The sequence below is a fragment of the Natator depressus genome, chromosome 23 (assembly GCF_965152275.1).
Source record: "Natator depressus isolate rNatDep1 chromosome 23, rNatDep2.hap1, whole genome shotgun sequence".
NCBI lineage: Eukaryota > Metazoa > Chordata > Testudines > Cheloniidae > Natator > Natator depressus.
The window spans coordinates 2,790,272-2,811,273 of record NC_134256.1 but is presented as its reverse complement, the minus strand read 5'-3'; the positions used below and the strand labels follow the sequence as shown (position 1 = coordinate 2,811,273).

The 21,002-nt window shown below is 59.4% G+C and overlaps 1 protein-coding gene across 1 annotated transcript in view; it reads right to left on the bottom strand.

Annotated features, from left to right (window-relative positions):
- Window positions 1–21,002, bottom strand: part of RYR1 (ryanodine receptor 1) — a 94,675-nt gene that overhangs the window by 10,893 nt on the left and 62,780 nt on the right. Inside the window, 17 exon segments of the mRNA XM_074937940.1 lie at window positions 3,796–3,900; window positions 4,866–4,994; window positions 5,213–5,301; window positions 5,768–5,848; window positions 12,882–12,899; window positions 13,889–13,962; window positions 14,404–14,480; window positions 15,102–15,181; window positions 15,297–15,396; window positions 15,472–15,543; window positions 16,620–16,671; window positions 16,983–17,089; window positions 17,508–17,604; window positions 18,080–18,192; window positions 18,283–18,420; window positions 18,958–19,017; window positions 19,283–19,453. Coding sequence (XP_074794041.1) covers window positions 3,796–3,900; window positions 4,866–4,994; window positions 5,213–5,301; window positions 5,768–5,848; window positions 12,882–12,899; window positions 13,889–13,962; window positions 14,404–14,480; window positions 15,102–15,181; window positions 15,297–15,396; window positions 15,472–15,543; window positions 16,620–16,671; window positions 16,983–17,089; window positions 17,508–17,604; window positions 18,080–18,192; window positions 18,283–18,420; window positions 18,958–19,017; window positions 19,283–19,453 — 1,563 coding nt within the window.

Here is a 21,002-nt window from a genome sequence, read left to right as displayed (position 1 = left end):
GGCGCCCAGGCACCCCCCACGGGCTCGGGAAGGGGGCTATTTCCCCCCTTGCTCTCCTAGAGGGATTACAGTACCCATGCAACTGTAGCCTCGCCCATGCCCAGGAAGGGCGGGGCCTTGCTCCCACCAGGGAAATCCCATGAGCTGGCACCTATGCCTCGCCCCCCCCAGCTGCAGGGGTGTGACCAGGGGACACCCCCCCCCATTCAGCTATGGGCTACCCGCCCTAGATCAGGGACTCAGGGTGGGATAACCCACGGGGGTCAGACCCCTCTGCCCGCACTGGGTCCGAAAGCAGTAGGTGGGGGTGGGGCCACCTGGGACTCTGGAGGGACATCGTTATGTGGGGCCCTATGAAAGCCCCCTGGAGTTGCGGAGCCCAGCTCTCCCTGGTGCTGGGACCCCCGGGGCGGGCAGGGGGGCTGCACGGCTGAGCTACCTGCGGCCACGCTTAAGACAGTCAAGCTGCTCCGGATCGGGGCCCCCCGATCTATTGTGCCGTGCAGAGCTGGGGGGAGAGGCTGAAGTCAGGGTGTCCCCCGACCTCACACACTCCCCCAATACACACACACACACACACACACACACACAGTGTTACTATTCAGCGGCATCGGTGTGGCCATATTCCCGAGCGCTCCTGCAGAACGGGATCGGGAACGGGGTCACCGTCACCCTGCGCTGCGGAGCGGCAGGAGGTCTCGTTTCAATCGTACGATTTATTTTTTGTAAAATCAGGGTTTCCCGTCGCCCTCCAGTTCCGACCGATCTTACGCCTTTATCGTAAGGCTCCCTAATTGCTGTCAATGGACCAAGCTGTTCGGATTTAAAAAAAAACCCCCATCAAGACGGAATTAATTTTTGACAAAAATGGAAAAAAACGAAATCAGAAAATAATAAATCCCCAAATCCCGCCAAATCAAACGGCTTTCTGAGGGCCTTAGTTAGGGGGCTCGGGCCTGGGGAGCTGGGGGGAGCTGGCAGGCGTGGTGAGTATCAAGCTGGGGGGGGCTGTCTATGGCACTGGGCTGGTGCTGTTAGTTTGGTCTGGCCTGGGTGGGAGCGGGAAGAAGGAAGGGAAGGGAGAACAAGGAAGGGGGCCAGGGAAAAGGCTGGAGGACCAGACTGGGCACAGAGCTGGAGCCCGAGGAGAGGAAAGGAGCAGACAGGGTGGGCGGCGGAGCGGGGCGAGCGCGGGCGTGAGATGGCGCGTGCCACACACAGGTTCTTACGCCATTTCGGAGTCCGGCCGGCTGGCTCATCTGTCACACATCAGAATAAAAATTTTATTCAGCATTTTTAAGAGCATTTTTGTATGTCCGGCCCCTTCCTTTATTGCCTGGACTGGCAGGGGGTCCCGCCCCACAACCCCCGAGCTGGGCCTGGCAGGAGGGGGCAGCAACAGGGGCTGGGGTTTCCAGAACTAATGGAGTCTATAGGGCAGCAGGGAAAGGTCTGAGCTAAGGGGAGTCTGGAGTGCAGACACACTTACAAGCAGGAGTCCTAGCTTCTGGCACCCCCTGCTCTAACCACTAGACCTCACTTCCCTCCCAGAGCTGGGGATAGAACCCAGGAGTCCTGACTCCTGGCCCCCCTGCTCTAACCGCTAGACCCCACTTCCCTCCCAGAGCTGGGGATAGAACCCAGGAGTCCTGACTCCTGGCCCCCCTGCTCTAACCGCTGGAATGTATCACTCAAAATTGTATGTGAATCTATTTTCCGTGAGGGGCAGAGATTCTGGTCTCATGGATGTGAGGACAAGCAGGATGGAAGGACGGATGGAGAGGTGGGCGGGTGGATGGGTGAAGAGTGAAGGGTGCTGTGGGAATTTGCCCTTGTTATGTTGCATGCAAGTCTTACTGGTTTGCGTGGACGCTGTGTGGACCTTTTGCGGGGGCTGCACCAGCTGCCTGCAGGGATGCTCTGGCCACCCCTTCATAACCCGAGACCCAGGAGACTCTGGCCCGGGAAACGAGACAAAGGCCGGAGGAGGAGCAACGGGCAGGGCAGGGGCCGGGCACCTGGAAGCGAGTCAGTTGGGGCTGGCTTGGGGTGCAGGGGGAGGGCCAGAGGCCTGGCTCCGGGCTCCCCTCCCCCCAAGATGGACTTGGCTGAAAGTCACTGATTTCTGTGCTAACAAGCTCTGCCCTATGCTCTGTTCCTCTTGACTAATAAAACTTCTGTTTTCTTGGCTGGCTAAGAGTCACGTCGGCCTGTGGAGTTGGGGGGCAGGGCCCCCTAGTTTCCCCAGGATCCCCGCCTGGGCGGACTCACTGCGGGAAGCGCACGGTCAGGAAGGGGATGCTGAATGCTCCGAGGTCAGATTCAGGAAGGTCGAAGCTGTGTGAGCTTCTTGCCCTGGACACGGACACTCAGAGAGAGGAGGCTCCCCCAGAATCCTGGCTGGCTTCGTACGGAGTAGCTCCAGAGCACTGACCCAGTGACTCCTTGACAGGTGGATAAGGGCTGGGTGGGTTGGTGGATGTGGGTGTAGGAGGATGGATGGATGGATGGGAGGATGAATGGATGGGTGGGGACTGGATGGATGGATGGATGGAATGATGGATGGATGAATAGATGGATGGATAGATGGGGGTGTAGGAGGATGGATGGATGGATGGGAGGACGATGGATGAAGAGATGGATGGATGGATTGATGGATGGACGGGTGGGGGCTGGGTAGATGGATGGATAGAATGATGGATGGATGAACAGACGGATGGATAGATGGATGAAGGGCTGGATGGATGGATAGGATAGATAGATGAGGGTGTATGTGGATGGATGAAGGGCTGGGTGGATGGACAGATGGACGGACAAGAGTCCTGCTTGCTCACACACCCCCACCCCTGGATCCTTCCCCCCCTTCCCCTCATTCACGTCACACTTTGCCCCGCGGCAGCGCTGGGCCCGGGACCTCCCTTTGACAGGGCTGCATGGGGGGCCCTACCTCTGCCCGGCCCAGAGGGGGCGTGGGGGTGCCAACCCTGTGGGCCCCGCTCTGCTGGGCGTCCTGGGGCGCTGACTGGGGCGCGACCCATAAAGGAAGGCGAGACAGGCAAATACAAAAATGGGTCGGTCAGAGAACACCCAAAGCTGCTGCCACGGCTCGGGGGGGGGGGGGGCATGGATCGGGGGAGGGGAGGACAGGCAGGGCACAGAGCGATCTGGGTTAGTGAGGCAATTAAAGGGGTCAAAGTCACTCCCCCCAACTCGGAAACTATGAGACCTACTGTGTGGGGGGAGGGGTTAAGATTAGGCGGCACTTCAACTCAACTCCAAATCCTTCCTTCTGGTCTCCATTCCCACCCCCCCGCAGCCGGATCGGAACCAGCGGGGCGGAGCCGGGGCTGGGGGAGGGGCGGAGCAGAATCAGCGATGGGGGGAGGGAAGCCTTGGATCAGAACCGGCGGAGGGGCCCAGCCCCAGATCAGAACTGGCAGGGGGGTCCCCAGCCCCGGATCGGGACCCATGCCGGGGGCCCAGCCCCAGCGGACATGCCCACTAGACACGAACGCTCGCGGGAGCTGCCCCAGCCAGAGGGTCCCTCCTTCCAGGCGGCGGAAATTGACCTGGAGCAGCTGGCTACCGAACGGGTCAGGGTGGCGACCGAGGTCCTCGGAGACTGGCGATGGCACGTCTGCGACCGGCCACTGAACGCGTGCCCCTAGCTCCCGAGCCCGGCGAGTCCTGAGCAGCCGGGCGACCCCTTGCGGGGGAGACAGGCGCCCCACCACGTCCCCCCCCACCCAGCCTGCCCCCTACCCGCCCGTGCCCCGCGCTGGCAGCTGCGGTTACCTGAGCCAGCTTCATCATCATGTGGGCAAAGACGTGGAGGAAGCCGACCACGGCATCCCACAGCCTGCTGTGGGCCAGGCTCTGCTGGTTGCCCGTGCACGGGCCCTGCGGGAGAGAGACAGAGTCAGCGGCAGCAACGACCAGCGCGTCACTGGCCAGCCGCAGAAGCCAAACCTGCACGAACTGCCCACGGGGACCCTCGCCCGGCGCCGAGATGCAGCCGCCTCTGGGGTGGGGCGTGGAGCTGGTTATATAGAGGTCATCTTCACCCCCCCCCCGCCCCCACATCACAGTGGCTTCTATTTATTTCCTTGCTGGTGCGGAGAATGGGAGTGGGCAGGGTGCAGATGCAGCCGTACCTGGCTGTACTGGGGATCAGCGCTCTGGGGCAGTGCCCGAGCCGTACCTAGACGTACTGTGGGGCAGTGCCAGGAGGCAGCGCCAAGGGGCAGTGCCCGGGCCATTCCTGGCTGTACTGTGGTGCAGTGCCAGGGGGCAGCGCCAAGGGGCAGTGCCCGGGCCGTACCTGGACGTACTGTGGGGCAGTGCTGGTGGCAGTGCCAAGGGGCAGTGCCCGGGCTGTACCTGGATGTACTGTGGGGCAGTGCCAAGGGGCAGTGCCCGGGCCGTACCTGGATGTACTGTGGGGCAGTGCCAGGGGGCAGTGCCTGGGCCGTACCTGGATGTACTGTGGGGCAGTGCCAGGGGGCAGCGCCAAGGGGCAGTGCCCGGGCCGTACCTGGACGTACTGTGGGGCAGTGCCAGGGGCAGTGCCAAGGGGCAGTGCCCGGGCTGTACCTGGATGTACTGTGGGGCAGTGCCAGGGGGCAGCGCCAAGGGGCAGTGCCCGGGCCGTACCTGGACGTACTGTGGGGCAGTGCCGGGGGCAGTGCCAAGGGGCAGTGCCCGGGCTGTACCTGGATGTACTGTGGGGCAGTGCCGGGGGCAGTGCCAAGGGGCAGTGCCCGGGCCGTACCTGGATGTACTGTGGGGCAGTGCCAGGGGGCAGTGCCCGGGCCATACCTGGATGTACTGTGGGGCAGTGCCAGGGGGCAGTGCCCAGGCCGTACCTGGATGTACTCTGTCAGGCTGTTGAACACCTGCTTGGCCACAGCCATGGCCTTGGAGAAGTTACGTTTGCCCTGCTCGTCGATGACGTCCTTGCCCGAGTAGTACCAGTAGAAATCGCTGATGGATTCCTGGGAGGGGGGGAGGGAGAAGGGGGCTCAGCCCTCTGCCCCCCATTGGCTGTGGGGCCGGCAGGCTGAGTGGGTACCGCCCCCCACACCCGAGCGGTCTGTGCCATGGGCCGGCTGCGGGAGGAAGGCTGCAGGAGCCGGCTGCCTGGTGGGGAGGGGTCTCCAGGGGCCGGTGCCCACTGGCGGGGGGCAGCTGGAGGGGCGGGGGGGGCGCTGACCTGCAGCCGCAGCAGATAGTCCACAGTGCAGATGATGATGTTGACGGTGGTCGTGTTCCCCGTCTGCGTGCGCAGGTAGTTCTGGAAATCTGCGGCGGGGGGGAGACGCCGGGTCAGGCCCCCTCACCGACCCACTGCCGAGCGCTGCCCAGACCCCTTGGCGCGGGGGGCGCTGGGACGTGCAGGAGGAGCTGTGCCAGGCGGCGCGTGGGCAGTGGCTGCGGGCTTTGTTCCCCACCCACAATGCCTTGGTCCTGTGTGGGTCTCTCCCACCCACCCTCTGCCCCTCACCTGCAGCGCCCACCTCCCACAATCCATAGTGCCCACTACCCACCCACCCATCGACCCAGGTACCCACCCACAATCCCCCCCATCCATGTACCCTTCTGCAGGGCCCACCCTCCTGCCCCGCTACCCACAGAGAACCCAGCTAGGCAGCTGCAACCCCCTTCATTCACAACCCCCCCATCGCCCTCACGTTCCCCGCCCCAGAGGAGCCACGCCTCCCCCTCAGGCTCTGGGCTTCGCGGGGCCCCCAAGCCGAGGCGGCCGTACCGTTGTTGTGGCCCTCGCACAGCAGCTGCAGGAGCCGGAAGAGATCCTGTGTGAACTCGTTGTCCGCCATCACCTTCTCTCCTAGAGCGGGGCACGGGGAGGGGGAGAGAGAGAACTGGCCAACATTAGCAGCCGCGACCGGGCGAGGGGCTCTGGGTATGGTGCCACAGGGGTTAGGCGCGTGCAGGGGGCATGGGGAGAGGGGCCAGTGGCGGCCAGGCAGCCCACACTCTGGGACACAGCACACGGGGGCACCACCCGGAAGGCCTTGCTCAGGGCTTAACACTCTGAGGTCATAAGAGGGAGTAACCCTCACCCTGAGTAAGGAGCGAGTAACCTCCACCCTGAGTAAGGATGGAGTAAATTCTGAGTAAGAAGTGAGTAACCCCTACCCTGAGTAAAGAGCAAGTAACCTCCACCCTGAGTAAGGATGGAGTCAACCCTGAATAGGGAGGGAGTAATCCCTCAGTAAGGAGGTAGTAATCCCTGAGTAGGGAGGGAGTAACCCTCACCATGAGTAAGTAGGGAGTAACCCCTGAGTAAGGAGCTCAGGATCTACCCCATTGGTTCCCACGGTAGTTGAGCCCGAGCAAGGCCTGCAGGATTCAGCTCAGGTTAGTGGGTTCAGACAGCATGCGTCTCATTAGGGACCCGCAGGGCTCCTTTGAGTTGTCGCCTGTGGGGGATGGGGTGGGTGGGATATTGTTTCTTTTTACCAGCTGGAGAACAATATCGTCACCCCCAACATCCTGGTGCCAGCAGAGCTGGTCCCAGCAGGGTCCCTTCCTGGCCAATGCAGCGGGCAGTTGGTGGGGGGGGATAAAGAGAATTCAGAGGGAAGAGGGGAGGGTATTGGGGGACAGGGACTATTATTAAACATTACTGGCTGGTTTACTGGGGAGCCATGGGGTATTTATTTAAATAATTCTGTTGGGGCCAAATCCTGACATCTGAACTCAGGCAAAGAGACAGATGGGAGTTTTGCAAGAGTGAAATCTGAGTAATGTAGGCACAAAGTCAGGATAACGAGGAGTAAAGTCAGAGTAACTAGAGTAACTCTAAGTCTTTAAACCATGATTTGAGGACTTCAATAGCTCAGACATCGGTGAGAGGTTTATTGCAGGAGTGGGTGGGTGAGATTCTGTGGCCTGCGTTGTGCAGGGGGTCAGACTAGATGATCATATTGGTCCCTTCTGACCTTAATATCTATGAGTCTATGAGTAACTAGGAGTAAAGTCAGGGTAACTAGGAGTAACCTCAGAGTAACTAGGAGTAAAATCAGAGCGCTGCTGTAATAACACAGGGGAAGTCCCGTAATGGAGGAGTAATGTCTGAGTAATGTGGGAATAAACACAGGAATATTGTAAGAGTCAAGTCAGAGTAACACAGGATTAATGCTGGGGGGTGTCTGAGTAACGTCTGTCACATCTCCTGGCTGGTTAACAGGATTAGTGGCAAAGGGCAGAGGGTCAGTCATACCACCCATACTGCGGCACTGGGCATTAACGCTGGAATGAATCGCATTGGGGGCAGGGGCTGTGTGCCTGGCCCCCAGGTGGATTCGTATCGTCCCACGCGGCATTAATGACCAGCCCCTTTCCCACGGTTCATGAAGTCACTTCCTCCCCTTTGCGGCTGGGATTCTCCCCACTGTCGACTCCCCCTTCCTCTCCCCTGATCACTGGGGATCATGGTGCTGGGGGGCGGGGGGCAGGGAGCAGGGCAGGAAGAGGTCACCACAGGTCATCTCACCCAAGCCTAGGTAGCTAGGGAGATTTGTCCCCAATTGTGTCTGTTGCTTCGCTGTTTAGAGAGACGCTAGTGTGTGTGTGTGTGTGACAGTTACGACCCCAAAACCACCACTTACTGAAGTTACCACACTACCAGACACTACCACAATATTATTGCACAAGATACTGCAAATGCTACTACATTGTTACTACACAGATACTAACATACTGTTACTACACAGATACTACCACAATATTAGAACAGAGAAACTGAAAAGATGCTACTACATTGTTACTACACAGATACTTGCATATGGTTACCACACTATTAGAATAGAGACACTGCAAAAGAACTACATTGTTACTACCCAGATACTACCACTCTGTCACCACATAGATACTACAAAGTCATGACCCCACAGTTAAGACAAAGATACTACAAAGTTACTATTACAATATTAGTACAGAGATGCTGAAAGGGTTGTTACTATATGGTAACTACATACAGATACTACTACAAAGATATTATGAAGATACTACTACAAAGATATTATGAAAATACTCTTACATTGTTACTCCAAGGACACCACACTGATACTCCAAACAGACTACAAAAGCACCATATAGCTATTACAAAACCACCACGAAGGTCCTATGAAGATATTACTCTATTGTTACTACAGGACACCATATTGTTATTACAAAGATACTACAGAGATGTCATATCATTTCTAGAAAGACACCACAATACTGTGAACATTCAATCTCATTGACACCCCAAAGACACCACAGCCTTACTAGAAAGTGAACACAAAGTTTCTATAAGTTTGTACAAAGTTTGTATAAGTTTGTTTATAAGTTTCTACATCACTACTATGGTGCTGCTACAAAGAACGGTTACTCGCCTTCTCATAACTATTGTTCTTCGAGATGTGTTGTTCGTGTCCATTGCAATCAGCTGTGTGCACACACTGCGTACATGACAGCTGGAAGATTTTTCCCCTAGCAAGATTTTTCGTGGCGCTAGGTACAAGTGTTCCCGTACCTCAACGACTGGCTGATCAAAGGCCACTTCTGGGCCCCGGTAGAGGCGCAAGTCAAATTCATCAAGGCAACGTTCGACGCACTGAGCCTTCTCCTGAACACGGGGAAGTCCACTCTGTCCCCTGTTCACCAGATAGAGTTTATAGGCATGTTGCTGGACGCGACCCAGGCCAGGGCGTACCTGCTGGAATCGAGGTTCTGGGCCATGGGCGACATCGTTCGGAGTCTCAGGTAGCGTCCCGCCACCACGGCACAAAATGGCCTCAGACTTCTGGGACACATGGCCGCATGTACCTATGTGGTGCAACATGCCAGGCTCAGGACTGCGGCCGCTCCAATCGTGGCTGGCCTCGGTGTATCGGCCGGTTCGGGACAGTTTGGACTGGGTCGGGACTCTGCCTCGCCTTGTGCTCGACTCCCTTCTGTGGTGGCTCGACCCACAGGTGGTGTGTGCAGGGGTTCCCTTTGCCGGCCCCCAGCCAACCCTCTCGTTGTTCTGCAAGGACAAGGTTCAGCTCAGGCCTCACCCGGCTTTCCTCCTGAAGGTTGTCTCCCATTTTCACATCAACCCGGACATCTTCCTCCCTGTGTTCTATCGTAAGCCGCACTCGAGTGGCAGGGAGCAGACACTTCACTCATTGGATGTCCGCAGAGCATTAGCTTTCTACATCGAGAGAACAAAGCCGTTCCGAAAGCCCGTCCAGTTATTCGTGGCTGTGGCGGACAGAATGAAAGGTCTTCCCGTCTCTTCTCAGCGGATTTAGTCATGGATCATGTCCTGCATACTTGAGTGCTAGAACCTGCCTGCTCCTCCGATTACTGCGCGCTCCACCAGGGTGCAGGCCTCTTCAACAGCGTTCCTGGCAGACATTCCTACCCAGGAAATTTGCAGAGCAGTGACGTGCTCCTCTATACAGTTTCACCGCACACTATGCAATCACCCAGCAGGCCCAAGACGAGGCGGCCTTCAGATGAGCCGTGCTCCAATCAGTGGAAAACTCCGCCCTCGTCCCCTGAACTTGGCTTGTGAGTCACCTGACTGGAATGGACAGGAACAAGCACTCGAAGAAGAAAAAACGGTTCCTCACTTTCTCGTAACTGTTGTTCTTCAAGATGTTTTGTTCATGTCCAGCCCAATACCCACCCTCTTACCCCTCTGTTGGAGCAGCTGGCGAGAAGGAACCGGGTCGGCAGGGTCCCATATTGGGTGCCATGAAGGCATGACTCCAAGGGGCACCCAGGCCGACCCGACGGACCCATCGAACGCTGCCCTGATGAATTTGACTTGCGCCTCTACTAGGGCCCGGAAGCGGCCCTTGATCAGCCAGTCGTTGAGGTACGGGAACACTGTACCTGGTGCCTATGCAGGATCACGGCCACGACTGCCGGGCACTCGGTGAATACTCAAGGCGCCGCTGACAGGCCAAGCGGGAGGACTGTGAACGGTAGTGGCTGTTGCTCACCACAAATCTGAGGTATTTTCTGTGGGACGGGGTAATCACTATATGGAAGTACATGTCCTTCAAGTCGAGGGCAGCATACCAGTCCCCTGGAGCCAATGACGGGATGATGGAGGCCAAGGAGACCACGTGGAACTTGAGTGTCTTGATGAATTTGTTGAGTTCTCGCAGGTCCAGGATGGGCCTGAGGCCGGCTTTGGCTTTCAGTATTACGAAATACTGGGAAGAAAAGCCCCTGCCCCTGTAGCCCTGAGGAACTTCTTCCACTGCTCCTAGCGAGTGCTCCTCCTGGATAAGGAGTTGCTCGTGAGAGGAGTCCCCGCAGAGGGACGGGGAAGGGGGGAGGAAGGGCAGGAGGACTGAGAATTTGAGTGAATATCCCCTTTCTCCCCATGCGGAGCATCCAGCGGTCCCCCAAATGAAACTTATAAGAAATCTACAACCACCATGATAACTACGTACACTAGGCTAGATACTGGAAAGCAGGCGGCGAGAAGGAACTGAGCGGGTGGTGGGCCGGCAGGGTCCCATATTGGGTGCCGTGAAGGCGCGACTCCCAGGGGCACCCAGGCCGACCCTGCGGACACTGCTAGGGGGAAAACCTTCCAGCTGGTGTGCACGCGGCACGCGCACGGCTGATTGGAATGGACACGAACACGCACCCGAAGACGACACTAGTGTTACTACAGAGATGGCACGTTGCTCCTCACCAGTTCAGAGGCTACAAAGATGCCACGTTGTGACTACACAGGGGTGTGGTCCGCTGTCGAGCTGGCTAGGGAATCTGGTCAATAAGAGGGTCGCTCAGCCCTGCCCACGCTCGTAGCCCCAAGAGACCGGGAGGGCTGGGGGAGGCGGAGGGGTCCATGACAGGGTATCAGGCGGGGCAGGCGAGTCCCTGATGAGAGCGGGGAATGTGGCTCATGGCGAGGGCACGGGAGCACCCCGGTTCCAGCATGGGGGGCCGGGGCAAGGGGTGCGGTTAGTACTCAGTGCAGATCGGGAGAGGCCGGTTCCAGGCTGCCGGGGGCACGCTGGGGGTGGGGCCTAAGCTGCAGGACATGCCACGTGGAGCCACGGAAACACTCCCCCGCCTCCCCCGCAAGGCTGATCAGAACCCCCGGGCCTGACACACCCTGGAGAGGGGGGAGACAGCACGGCATAGCGACCATCGCAGCTCCCCGGCTGGGTCTGCCCCCCATAACAAACCAGCCCCCCGACACCAGGAGACCCTACCATAACAAACCAACCTTCTCCGGGACACCCTACTATAACAAACCAGTGCCTCCTGCTGGGTTTGCCCAGCATAACAAACCAGCATGTGCAACAGAGTGGATAACCTTGACTGTTAAATAAAAAATAAAATAAAATAAAATCAGAGGGTACTTTAAAATTTAAATCAGATTTTTTTAAACATTTAAATTAAATGCAGGTTTATTTTTTAACAATAAACCTATTTAAAATTAAACTGGAAACTGAGAACCAACGTCACAGCCTAAATTTATGAACTTAATACAGAAACGAAGATTCAGCCCATCCATATCTGCTGCCAAATTTCCCAGCAAGTCGTAGCATTGAACATGTGCAAGTCCCCAGCTGAGCCCCAAGAACCAGAATTTGCCGACGGGCTAAGCCGGCTTGGGGAAGGGCAGAGAGAATATTTTAGCCGTGTCCGTTTATTCAACTAGTTCAATTCACTGGCCAGGCCACCCAACGTTCAGCGACCGACTGGGAGACAGTTTCCAGTCTTGGAGAGGACGAGATCTACTAGTTCTACAATCCTGAAGGCCATGGTAACCAGAAACAGCTACTACATTTCGCTAGCCACAGATGCTTCCTTTGTTGAATAGATCAGCTAGTTTTCACTGCAAAACGCTGCCCGATAAACTTTTTATTTTTTAACGTTTCCAGCCCGTTTGCTTTCATTCAAACGCTGGTTTTGCGCAATTGTCACTGAGTTGAACATTTCTACCCAAACGGGGCCTGACGCAAATCACACGTAAAAACTGAGTCGTAGTCTAGCAAACGAGACAGGCGCCGTTCGCCCTTCTCTGAAATAATCACAACCGTAGAATGGCAGACCAGACTCTGACTCTGGGCAAGCTAAGTCGCACGAATGGTCAAACGCCTGTCGTTGGGGTGTACTGTCCTAACCGGCAGAAGAAGTCCCAAATGTCGTGAAAAGGCTCAATATTGCTGCCAATCGCCACGGCCTAATGGTCACCAGCTGATGGGAAGGAAGCCCTCGGCAGGGAAATCACTAAAAGGTACAAGTGCAAAACCTGATTCACAGCACTGATTGAAATCAGCGTTTCCAGCTGCTCCCTCGGACTGAGAGCAACACAGATTTGGCAAGGAGCGACCCTACCATAACAAGCTGACGTACATAACCCGGCAGCACACAGGCCCCCCGTCAGGATAACAAGTGAGCGTGTATGGCCAAGTAACCTCAAGCAGACGTGCGGTAATACAGCAGCCTAGCACCCACGTGCAACACAACAACCTGTGAGCACAGCTCCGTGCTTGAGAGACCCTACAATAATAAACCGACATGCTTAGCTTGTGCTTCCTCCCCCAGCCCAGCAACCCTGAGATAACAAACCAACGAGGCCAGCCTCAGCTCCCTCCAATGAACACGTCAGCACAGGCAGACCGGCACTGACAAGCGACCCTACAATAACAATAAGACGGAGCTGCCCCTCCCCCGCCGGCCCCAACACACCTGCCGGTGACTTCCCACCCTGCGAAGGTTGGGCAGGGCCCATGTTGGGGGGCAGGGGGTTCTGATCAGCCATTGGCATTGGAACAAGCCCGCCGGGTTAGAAAACAGACCAAGAAAATGCCCGGAAAAAGAAACCACCACAGAAGCAGGTTATTTACCATTTTCCCGACGGATGACTGGGGGCGCCGGTGAGAGGGGGATGGGGGGAGCGGGGAAGGGGGGGGAAGAGGAAGAGAAGGGGAGGAGAGAGGAGGTGAGCGCAACACGTCACAGCACAAAGGAAAAGGAGATGATTAAAACCAGATTAACGCCATTAATGCGGAGTCGGAGCCGCCCTGGGCGGGGCGAGGGGGCGTTATTACAATCCGGATTAATAGCAGCGCCTCACTCTGGGGGGGTGGGGGAGCCCGCAACCACACGGCAGCTGTGAACACAAACCGAGGGCAGGGAGGGGCCGCGGCGGAAGGAGGGGGAGGGGGCCCTGGTGTCCCATCAGCTCTGAGCCGCAGGGTTCCCCCAGCGGAGACGGGAGGCCGGGCTAGATGGGCCCGGCCCCGTGAGACCGGTTGATGCAGCCCTTCCCAGCAGCCACCGCAGGATCAGCTCCCCCCCCAGGAATTCCCATGGGGGCAGGGCGGCCCCGACTCATCTCACTGTCCCGCCCATAACCTGCCCTAGACATCCCCCCTTCGCTGGGCAGTGCCCCCAGAGCCTGCCCTCCCAGCCCCCACTGCCCGCCCTGAGAGGGGATCGAACCCTGGACCTGCGGATCCAAACTCCCCGGCTCAGGGTCAGGCCTGTTAGCTCAGAGGCTCCAGCGGCCACAGTCCCAGCACTGGCCACTAGGTGCTTCGTTAGCGTGAGTGACCCTGCCCCAGGGGCTGCTGGGATTGGGGCCTGAGATCCCCCAAGGCCATCACTCACTCGCTGTGGCAGCATCCTGGCACCCTGGTCAAGAGGGTGGGGGGCAGAGATCTGCTGGACTGGGGCTGAGATGTGGGGGGGCCTGGGCTGGGGAGCAATGGGGGGCAGAGATCTGCAGGGTTTGGGGCTGAGATGTGGGCGGGGGGGGGCGGTCTGGGCTGGGGCTGAGATATGGGGCAGCGATCTGCAGGGTCTGGGGTCAGCAGCCAGGGTGACGGGGGTGGGGGCCACGTGGACTCACTTGTTCCTTCCTCGGTCACCATGCCTAGTCCCTCGGCCTTGTTCTGCCGCTCGAAGGCGTTGAGGTCCAGGACGCTGCAGGGAGAAATGGGGGTCAGGAGAGGCCGGGGGGGAGGGGAGTGGGGTGATCCTGCCATCAACATCAACCCTCCACCCCCCAGTGCACCTTGGGGGAAGGGCCCACAGTCTAACACAGCCCAGCCCCCTCCCCCCGGGGGTATGGAGTGGGGGGGCCGATGGGTGCTCACCCCGGCATGCTGGGGGGTGGGAAGCAGGGCCGTGCAATGCCACTCTGGGCAAAGTGGATCGATTTCCCTGGGGGTCCCTCCACGGCATAGTAACAGGGCAGGGAGGGGGAACAGCTGGCAGCAAAGGGGGGTAAAAGGAGAGACGGAGACGGGCCGGATGCAGGAAGGAAAAGGAGGTCGGCAGGGACCAGCTCGGCCTGCGAGGAGGGAGGGACGCAGGCCGGGACAGAGGGGCAGAAGGGGACACACGACAGACGGTCCCGCTCACCTGCAGGTCTGCATCAGGGCCTGCACGCTATGGAAGAAACCCACCTCCCGCTTCTCCTTCAGGTAGTCCAGCATTTTCTGTGGGACAAAGGCAGCGGCCCAGAGTGGCGACTCAGCAACTACTCCCTCGTTACTCTGCATACCCATTAGTTACCCAGCTGTTACTCAGCCTGTCCTCCCTCATTACTCAGCCCGTTACTCGGCCTGTCCTCCCTCGTTACTCTGCATACCTGTTAGTTACTCAACTGTTACTCAGCCTGTCCTCCCTCGTTACTCAGCCCGTCCTCCGTTGTTACTCTTCATGCCTGTTAGCTACTCAGCTGTACCCTGCACATCCTCCCTCATTACTCAGCGTGTATCCATTAGTTACTCAGCGTATACTCCATAGTTATTCAGCCATTACACAGCACTTTCTCCATCATTACTCAGTGCACATTTACTCATTACTCAGCTGTTACTCACTGCATACTCCCCTTGTTACTGAGGGGATAAGCCCTCTTTACCCCACACTCCTTCACCTGTTACTCAGTAGTTACGAACGTGTTACTTGGACATGACTGGCTGGTTACTCAACACGTGGCCGTGCTGCTCGACCTTGACTCAGCCGTTACTCCCGGGCTCAGCGGGAGCTTTGCCTGCGTAAGGTCTGAGTGAAGTGCTGGGGGCCTGGCCCCGGGAGCGATGCCAGCATGGCCGTACCTGCTGCACTTCCATGTTGCCTCCGTTTAGGATGGAGATGCCCAGCTTGAGGGTGGACGACACCATGGCACCTGGCTCCCCTGCCGACAACCAAGGCAATGCTGGTTACCAGCCTGGCATGTGGCTCACCCCCCACCTGCCAGCCTCCCGTCAAGCCGCCCCGCTGTCCCTCCCCAGGCCAGGGTCCGATCTCACCTTTGCAGGCGCTGATCATCTGCAGCACCATCTCAGCCGCCCCGCGGTTGTGCAGTCGTGACTGCTGGTAGAGCAGCTTCTGCTTCTCCATCTCCTTCTCCTGTGGGGCGGAGACACAAGGGTCAGCACAGGCAGGGGCTGGGGCAGGACCGGAGGTAGGAAGCGGATCACCTACCTCAAAGGACCCTTCGGCCTCCTCCTCGTCTTTCTCACCACCTTCCTCTTCACCTTCTTCAATGTGACAGCTCTGGGAGTGAAAGGGGATCCAGAGTGAGGGGTGCTTGGGAGCCAAATACCGATACCTGCTGCCCCCCTCCAATCCAGATACTACACCGGTACTCTGGAGATGCTACGTCGTCACTCTAGAGATACCACACTGCCAGTACACTGTTACTTTAGAGATGCAACACCATTATTCGGGAGATACTATATTGTTACTCTGAAGATACTATATCATTACTCTGGAGATACCAAACTGTCAGTATATTGTTACTCCACATATACTAAACCTCTACTCCAGAGACACTACAAAGTTAGTACATTATTACTCCAGAGATATTATAATGGTACTCCAGAGATACTGTGCCATTAGCCCATTGTTACTCCAGAGACATTATGCTGTTACTCTGTTGTTACTCCAGGGATATGACACCGTTACTCCAGAAACACTATAACTGTTAGTACTTTGTTACTCCAGAGACACTACATTAGTACAATGTACTCCAGACTCATGCTACTACTCCAGAGATATGAAGTTGTTACTCCATCATTGCTACAGAGATACTACAACATTACAAAGTGACACTACCTAGTTATCCCAAAGCTACTACATTGCTGCTCCAAAGATACCACACAGTCATTCCAAAAATATTATACAGCTGCTATGCCATTGCTACTCCAAAGATATTTTGCCATTACTCTTAAGTTACTACACTGTTACTACTGCCCACAGGGCTGTGACCTGGGGGCTTTCCTCCGGCCACTCCAGAGTAGCAGGAGCAGAAGTTTGTGAAGGTGTGGGGGAAGGCTAAACTGCCCCTTACTGCAAATCTGGTTTGAGGGGAGAGTCCGGGGAGGGAAGGATTCAGATCCTCTGCTGCTTGAACACCCAGAGAGCAGGGTTCGAATCCGGCTCCGCTCATGAGTCTGATGGGCTCTCCTGAGACTGCTCAAACCAACCTCAGTAAATGATGGGGAGGGGAAATGGGGCGACACACTGGACAGGGAAGGGGGCAGTGGGTGGGACGTGCACTGGGAGGGGCCGGCGGTGCTGGGGGGGTGAGACGTGCTGCGAGAAGCTGATGTGGACTTGGGGTCACTCACCTTCGCCATGATGTCGGCGTAGGCCATGTACAGATAGTCCTCGTCCAGTTTGCTGAAAGGCAGCGCACAGGCCAGAGTCAGAACCAGGACCACACGCTCCAGAGAGGCCAGCTGAACAGTTCTACAACAGAGCCTGGACCCCACCCCCCTCCTGAAGCCAGGGATAGAACCCAGGAGTCCTGGCTCCCAGCCCCCCTGCTCTAACCACCAGACTCCACTCCCCTCCCAGATCTGGGAATAGAACCCAGGAGTCCTGGCTCCCAGCCCCCCTGCTCTAACCATCAGACTCTACTCCCCTCCCAGATCTGGGAATAGAACCCAGGAGTCCTGGCTCCCAACACTGCCCCTGCCCCCGGCACCCACCTCTTCTCCGTCAGCGCTGTACGGCTGAAGTGCAGGATGAGCTGGTGCAGGGGGTCAGGCTTCTTCTCCACCTGCTCTTCCTCCTCCTCCTCCTCCTCGCCCGGTTTCTACTCCCCCCAGCAGGACAGGGGAGAGTCAGCAGCTGTGAACCCGCCCAGCCCGGCGGTGCTGGGAGCCCCATGAGTCCCCGCCAGAGAGAGCCTGGTGTGCCCGGCTTTCCCCACACCCAGCCCACGGGCCCAGGAGCCTGCCCCTGCTCCACTTCCACCCTTTCCTCCGTCACTTCCTCCCCCCAGCCCCCCACCGCTGACGTCCTGCTGCCCCCAAGCCCCTGGGGCATGGTGAGAGAGCAGGGAGTGGGAGATAATGGAACCCAGTGCCCGGGTGTGGATGGGACTGGGGCAGGGACAAGACCCAGGTGTCCTGGCAACCGGGCAGGGACGGGACCCAGGCTTCCCGGCTGCGGGATGTGGAAAGCTCAGACCTCCCCCGAGCCCCCGCCCCCTCCAGCATCCGCCGGCTCACGGCCAGATCGTCGATCATCCTGTCCTCAAAGGCGTGCTCCTCTGTGACGATCCAGGCCAGCTTGTAACTCTCCAGGAACATGTTACAGGCCCGGTGCCTGGGGGAAGGGGCAGATCAGAGGCCTGGCAGGGGTTGGGGGGCAGGGATTGACCCAGACACCCCCACCCCAGCTGCACCCACTGAGCAGCCAGCATCCCACCTGGAGCCCAGAGCCGGGGGGGGTGACAAGGGTGGGGGGCTGAAATTGCACCCCTGTGCTGGGGAGGGCAGAGATCCTGCGGGGTGGTGGGGAAGTGTGGACCCTGCAGGGTGCTGGGGAGCACTGTGGATCGGGTGGGTGGGTTGGTTGTACAGGGAGCTGGATCCCACAGAATGGGAGGGCATGGGCCACATGGCAGGGGGTGTGGCTCCCCCTCTCCCGGCAGGGGAAAGTTGGGGGGCGTGGATCCCCTGGCCGGGGAGGTTTGGGGGGCGTGGATCCCCTGGCCGGGGAGGTTTGGGGGGCGTGGATCCCCTGGCCGGGGAGGTTCGGGGGGCGTGGATCCCCTGGCCGGGGCAGATCCGGCGCTGACCTGGGCATGTTGTAAAGCGGCGTCATGCGGAAGCAGGCGACCACGGCACGACGGCGCTGCTTGGACAGCAGCTTGTGCCACACGGCCTTCTTCGACTTGTAGGGGTGCTCGGTCTGTGGGGCGACGGGGGGGGTGGTTAGAGCCCCAGACCCCACAGCACAGCCCCTCCCCCGTGCTGCGCCCCCCACCCCGCCGCCCCTCACCTGCTCCAGGTGGAAGAGCACAGCCGACACCTCCTGCACCCGCCGCACGATCTTCTCGGGCCGGTTGGCGTCCTCGGCCTTGCCCGACATCTCGCGGTACAGGGCCATCTGCCAGCGCATGGACGCGGGGTTCTCGCACTGCCGGGGGGGGGGGTGCTGTCAGACACGGCACCTCACGGGGGGGGACGACGACGGGGACGTGCATTCGTCTATGGGGCAAGGGGGCGCAGGCCGGAGCCTGGGTGCCCTGGGCTAGGGGCATGGTGCTGGGGGAGTAACATGGGAGAGGGCCCATGGCGCCTGGGGGGCTGAGAAAGGGGGACCGGCCCATGGCACCCAGGAGGAAGGAGAGGCTGGTCTGTGGCACCCGGAAGGGGGAGAAGGTGGGGCCAGCCTATGGCACCAGGGGAAGTGGGAGGGCTGACACCTAGCCCCAGAGAGGAAATGATGGGGCTGGTCCATGCCACCGGGGGGCTGAGAGAGGGACTGGCTCTTGGCACCCAGGGGGAAAAGGGGGGCTGGCCTGTGGCACCCGGGGGGAGGAAATGGGGGCTGGCCCGTGCTGCCTGGCGGGGGGAATGGGGCCAACTCATGGTGCCCTGGGGGGGAAACGGGGGCTGGCCCGTGGTGCCCGGGGGAGGAGAGGGGGGGCTGGCCTTTGGGGAGGACACTCACCTTGCTCTGCAGGTGCAGGTTATTGTTAAGAACATCCCGCACCTCCTCGTCAGTGTCTTTCTGTGGGGTGGGGAGGCACAGAGTTTGTCACCTGGGGGGGCACACGGAGCCCCAGCTGCCCAGATGCTCCCCCAGCACAAGCCGCTTCCCCCCCCACAGCTGCTTATCACCGTCCCTCCCCCTCAGACTCATTGCACCCCCAAGGGCAACAGCCCCATCCAGTTGCACCGCTGGCTCCTCCCCCACTCCCCTGGCTCCTCCTCCACTCCCCCGGCTCCTCCCCCACTCCCCCCGGCTCCTCCCCCTGGCTCCTCCCCTGGCTCACCAGGGCATAGCGGCCCTTGGCCAGGGTGATGAGCTCCTGGTCCGTGGGCGAGCACATGTTGAGGCCGATGGGCAGCATCTTCTTCAGCGTGGCCACAATGAGCGAGGTCTGCACGGAGTAGCGATCTCCCCGCCGCTTCTTCTTGGTCCGCTCCTGCTCTGAGCTGCCCGCCTGGGGGGTACAGGGGGGTGTCAGGGCAGGGCCCCGGCAGTGACCCTCCCCACCCCACAGTCCTCTGCCTCCAACCAACATGCCAAGGCAGAAGCGTCCGGCCACAGCAGCGCCCCTCCCACCCTGAGAGGGGTACCGGGCTAGCCCCACCCCCACCAAGGTGGAGAGGTGGGGCTTCCCAAGAGGGGCGGGGCTTCCCACCTCCATGGGGGGAGGGGAGGAGCAGGGCCACTTTGAAAAAGGTGAAAGGGCAAAGATGGCTGGGTAACCCCTGGGGGATTTGAGGAGGGGCATCCTCAAGGACTAGGATAGCTCAACTGGGGGGGCCGCCCCCCCAGGGGACACGATCGCTCAGTCACGGATGCTGACAATTCAGGAATCTCCAGTTCTGAACCCACCGCCCGGCCCAGCCCCTCTGTGTGAGCGCAGCCCCTGGCCGGCCTGGGCCGCCTCACCCCCCACCCCGGTACAGCGGGGGGCTCAGGGCTCCTCGAATCCACCTGGGAACGGCCAGCGAGCTCAGGCCGCAGGAGCCCAGGGTCACCTCAACGGGAGGGCTGTGGACCCAGCAAGCTGCCAGGAAACACAGGGTCCGAGGGAGCTGACCGGGTGGAGGCTCCCCCCACGTGTCATGGGCTCCATGGGGGTTTCCCAGGCAGGGGACGGAGACATCACCCCAGGGACACCACAGCTCTTCCTGGGGCAGCCCCTGCCAAGCTGGGGGCACGAACCGGGAGGGGACGGCGCAGACAGCTCTCCCACCCCCCAACAGCTGCACCCCACCCCACGGCACACACAGCTCGGCAGGCAGGCAAGGCAGCATAATCTGCCTGCGACATCCCTGTGCACCGCCTCCTCCCCTGCTCCGGCTGGGATGTCACGAGGGGTGATTATGAGCTCCGTGATCCAGGGGTGGGGGGTCAAGAAAAGGGACGGGACCCCACTCCTCCCCGTCCCCCACTCCCCAGCTTTGCACAGCGAGAGCCCAGAGGAACCAAACCGGTTCAGATCAGGAGCCGGAGAGAGCTGGCCTGGCGCATGCAGCTTCGGGGCTGAGAGACAGCTGGGGGCAAGGAGCACACGCTGGGGAAGGGGGGGGGCACAAATCCCCCGCGCTGGGCCCCAGGTCGCCGGTGAAAAGCCGGCAGAGGGAAGGTGGCGCGGGGCCGGTGGGCTGGGTGTGCTGATAGCCGACGGGCCGTGGGCTGGGTGCAGAGCGGGCACTGTGCGACGGAGCAGGGTGGACTGACCAGGGAATGGCGTCGAGTTCTGCTGGGACTGTCTGCACGGGGGATGGGAGAGCCGGGGGTGACTCCACGGGAGTGAGGAGACCCGAGCCTGTCACCTGAGCTGGGAGGGGGTTGGACCCAGGTGGCACCTTTGCCCAAGAACCTGGACAAAGGCTGGAGCAGGAGCCGGGGGGGGGGAGGAGTGAGACCGGGGGAGGGAGGTTTTTTGGTTTCAGTTTGGGGCTGGGTGGTCGAACGCAGGGAACCCCAAGCCTGGCGTCTAAGCTCCCTGCCCCGTAGAAGGACTTGACTGAGGGTTC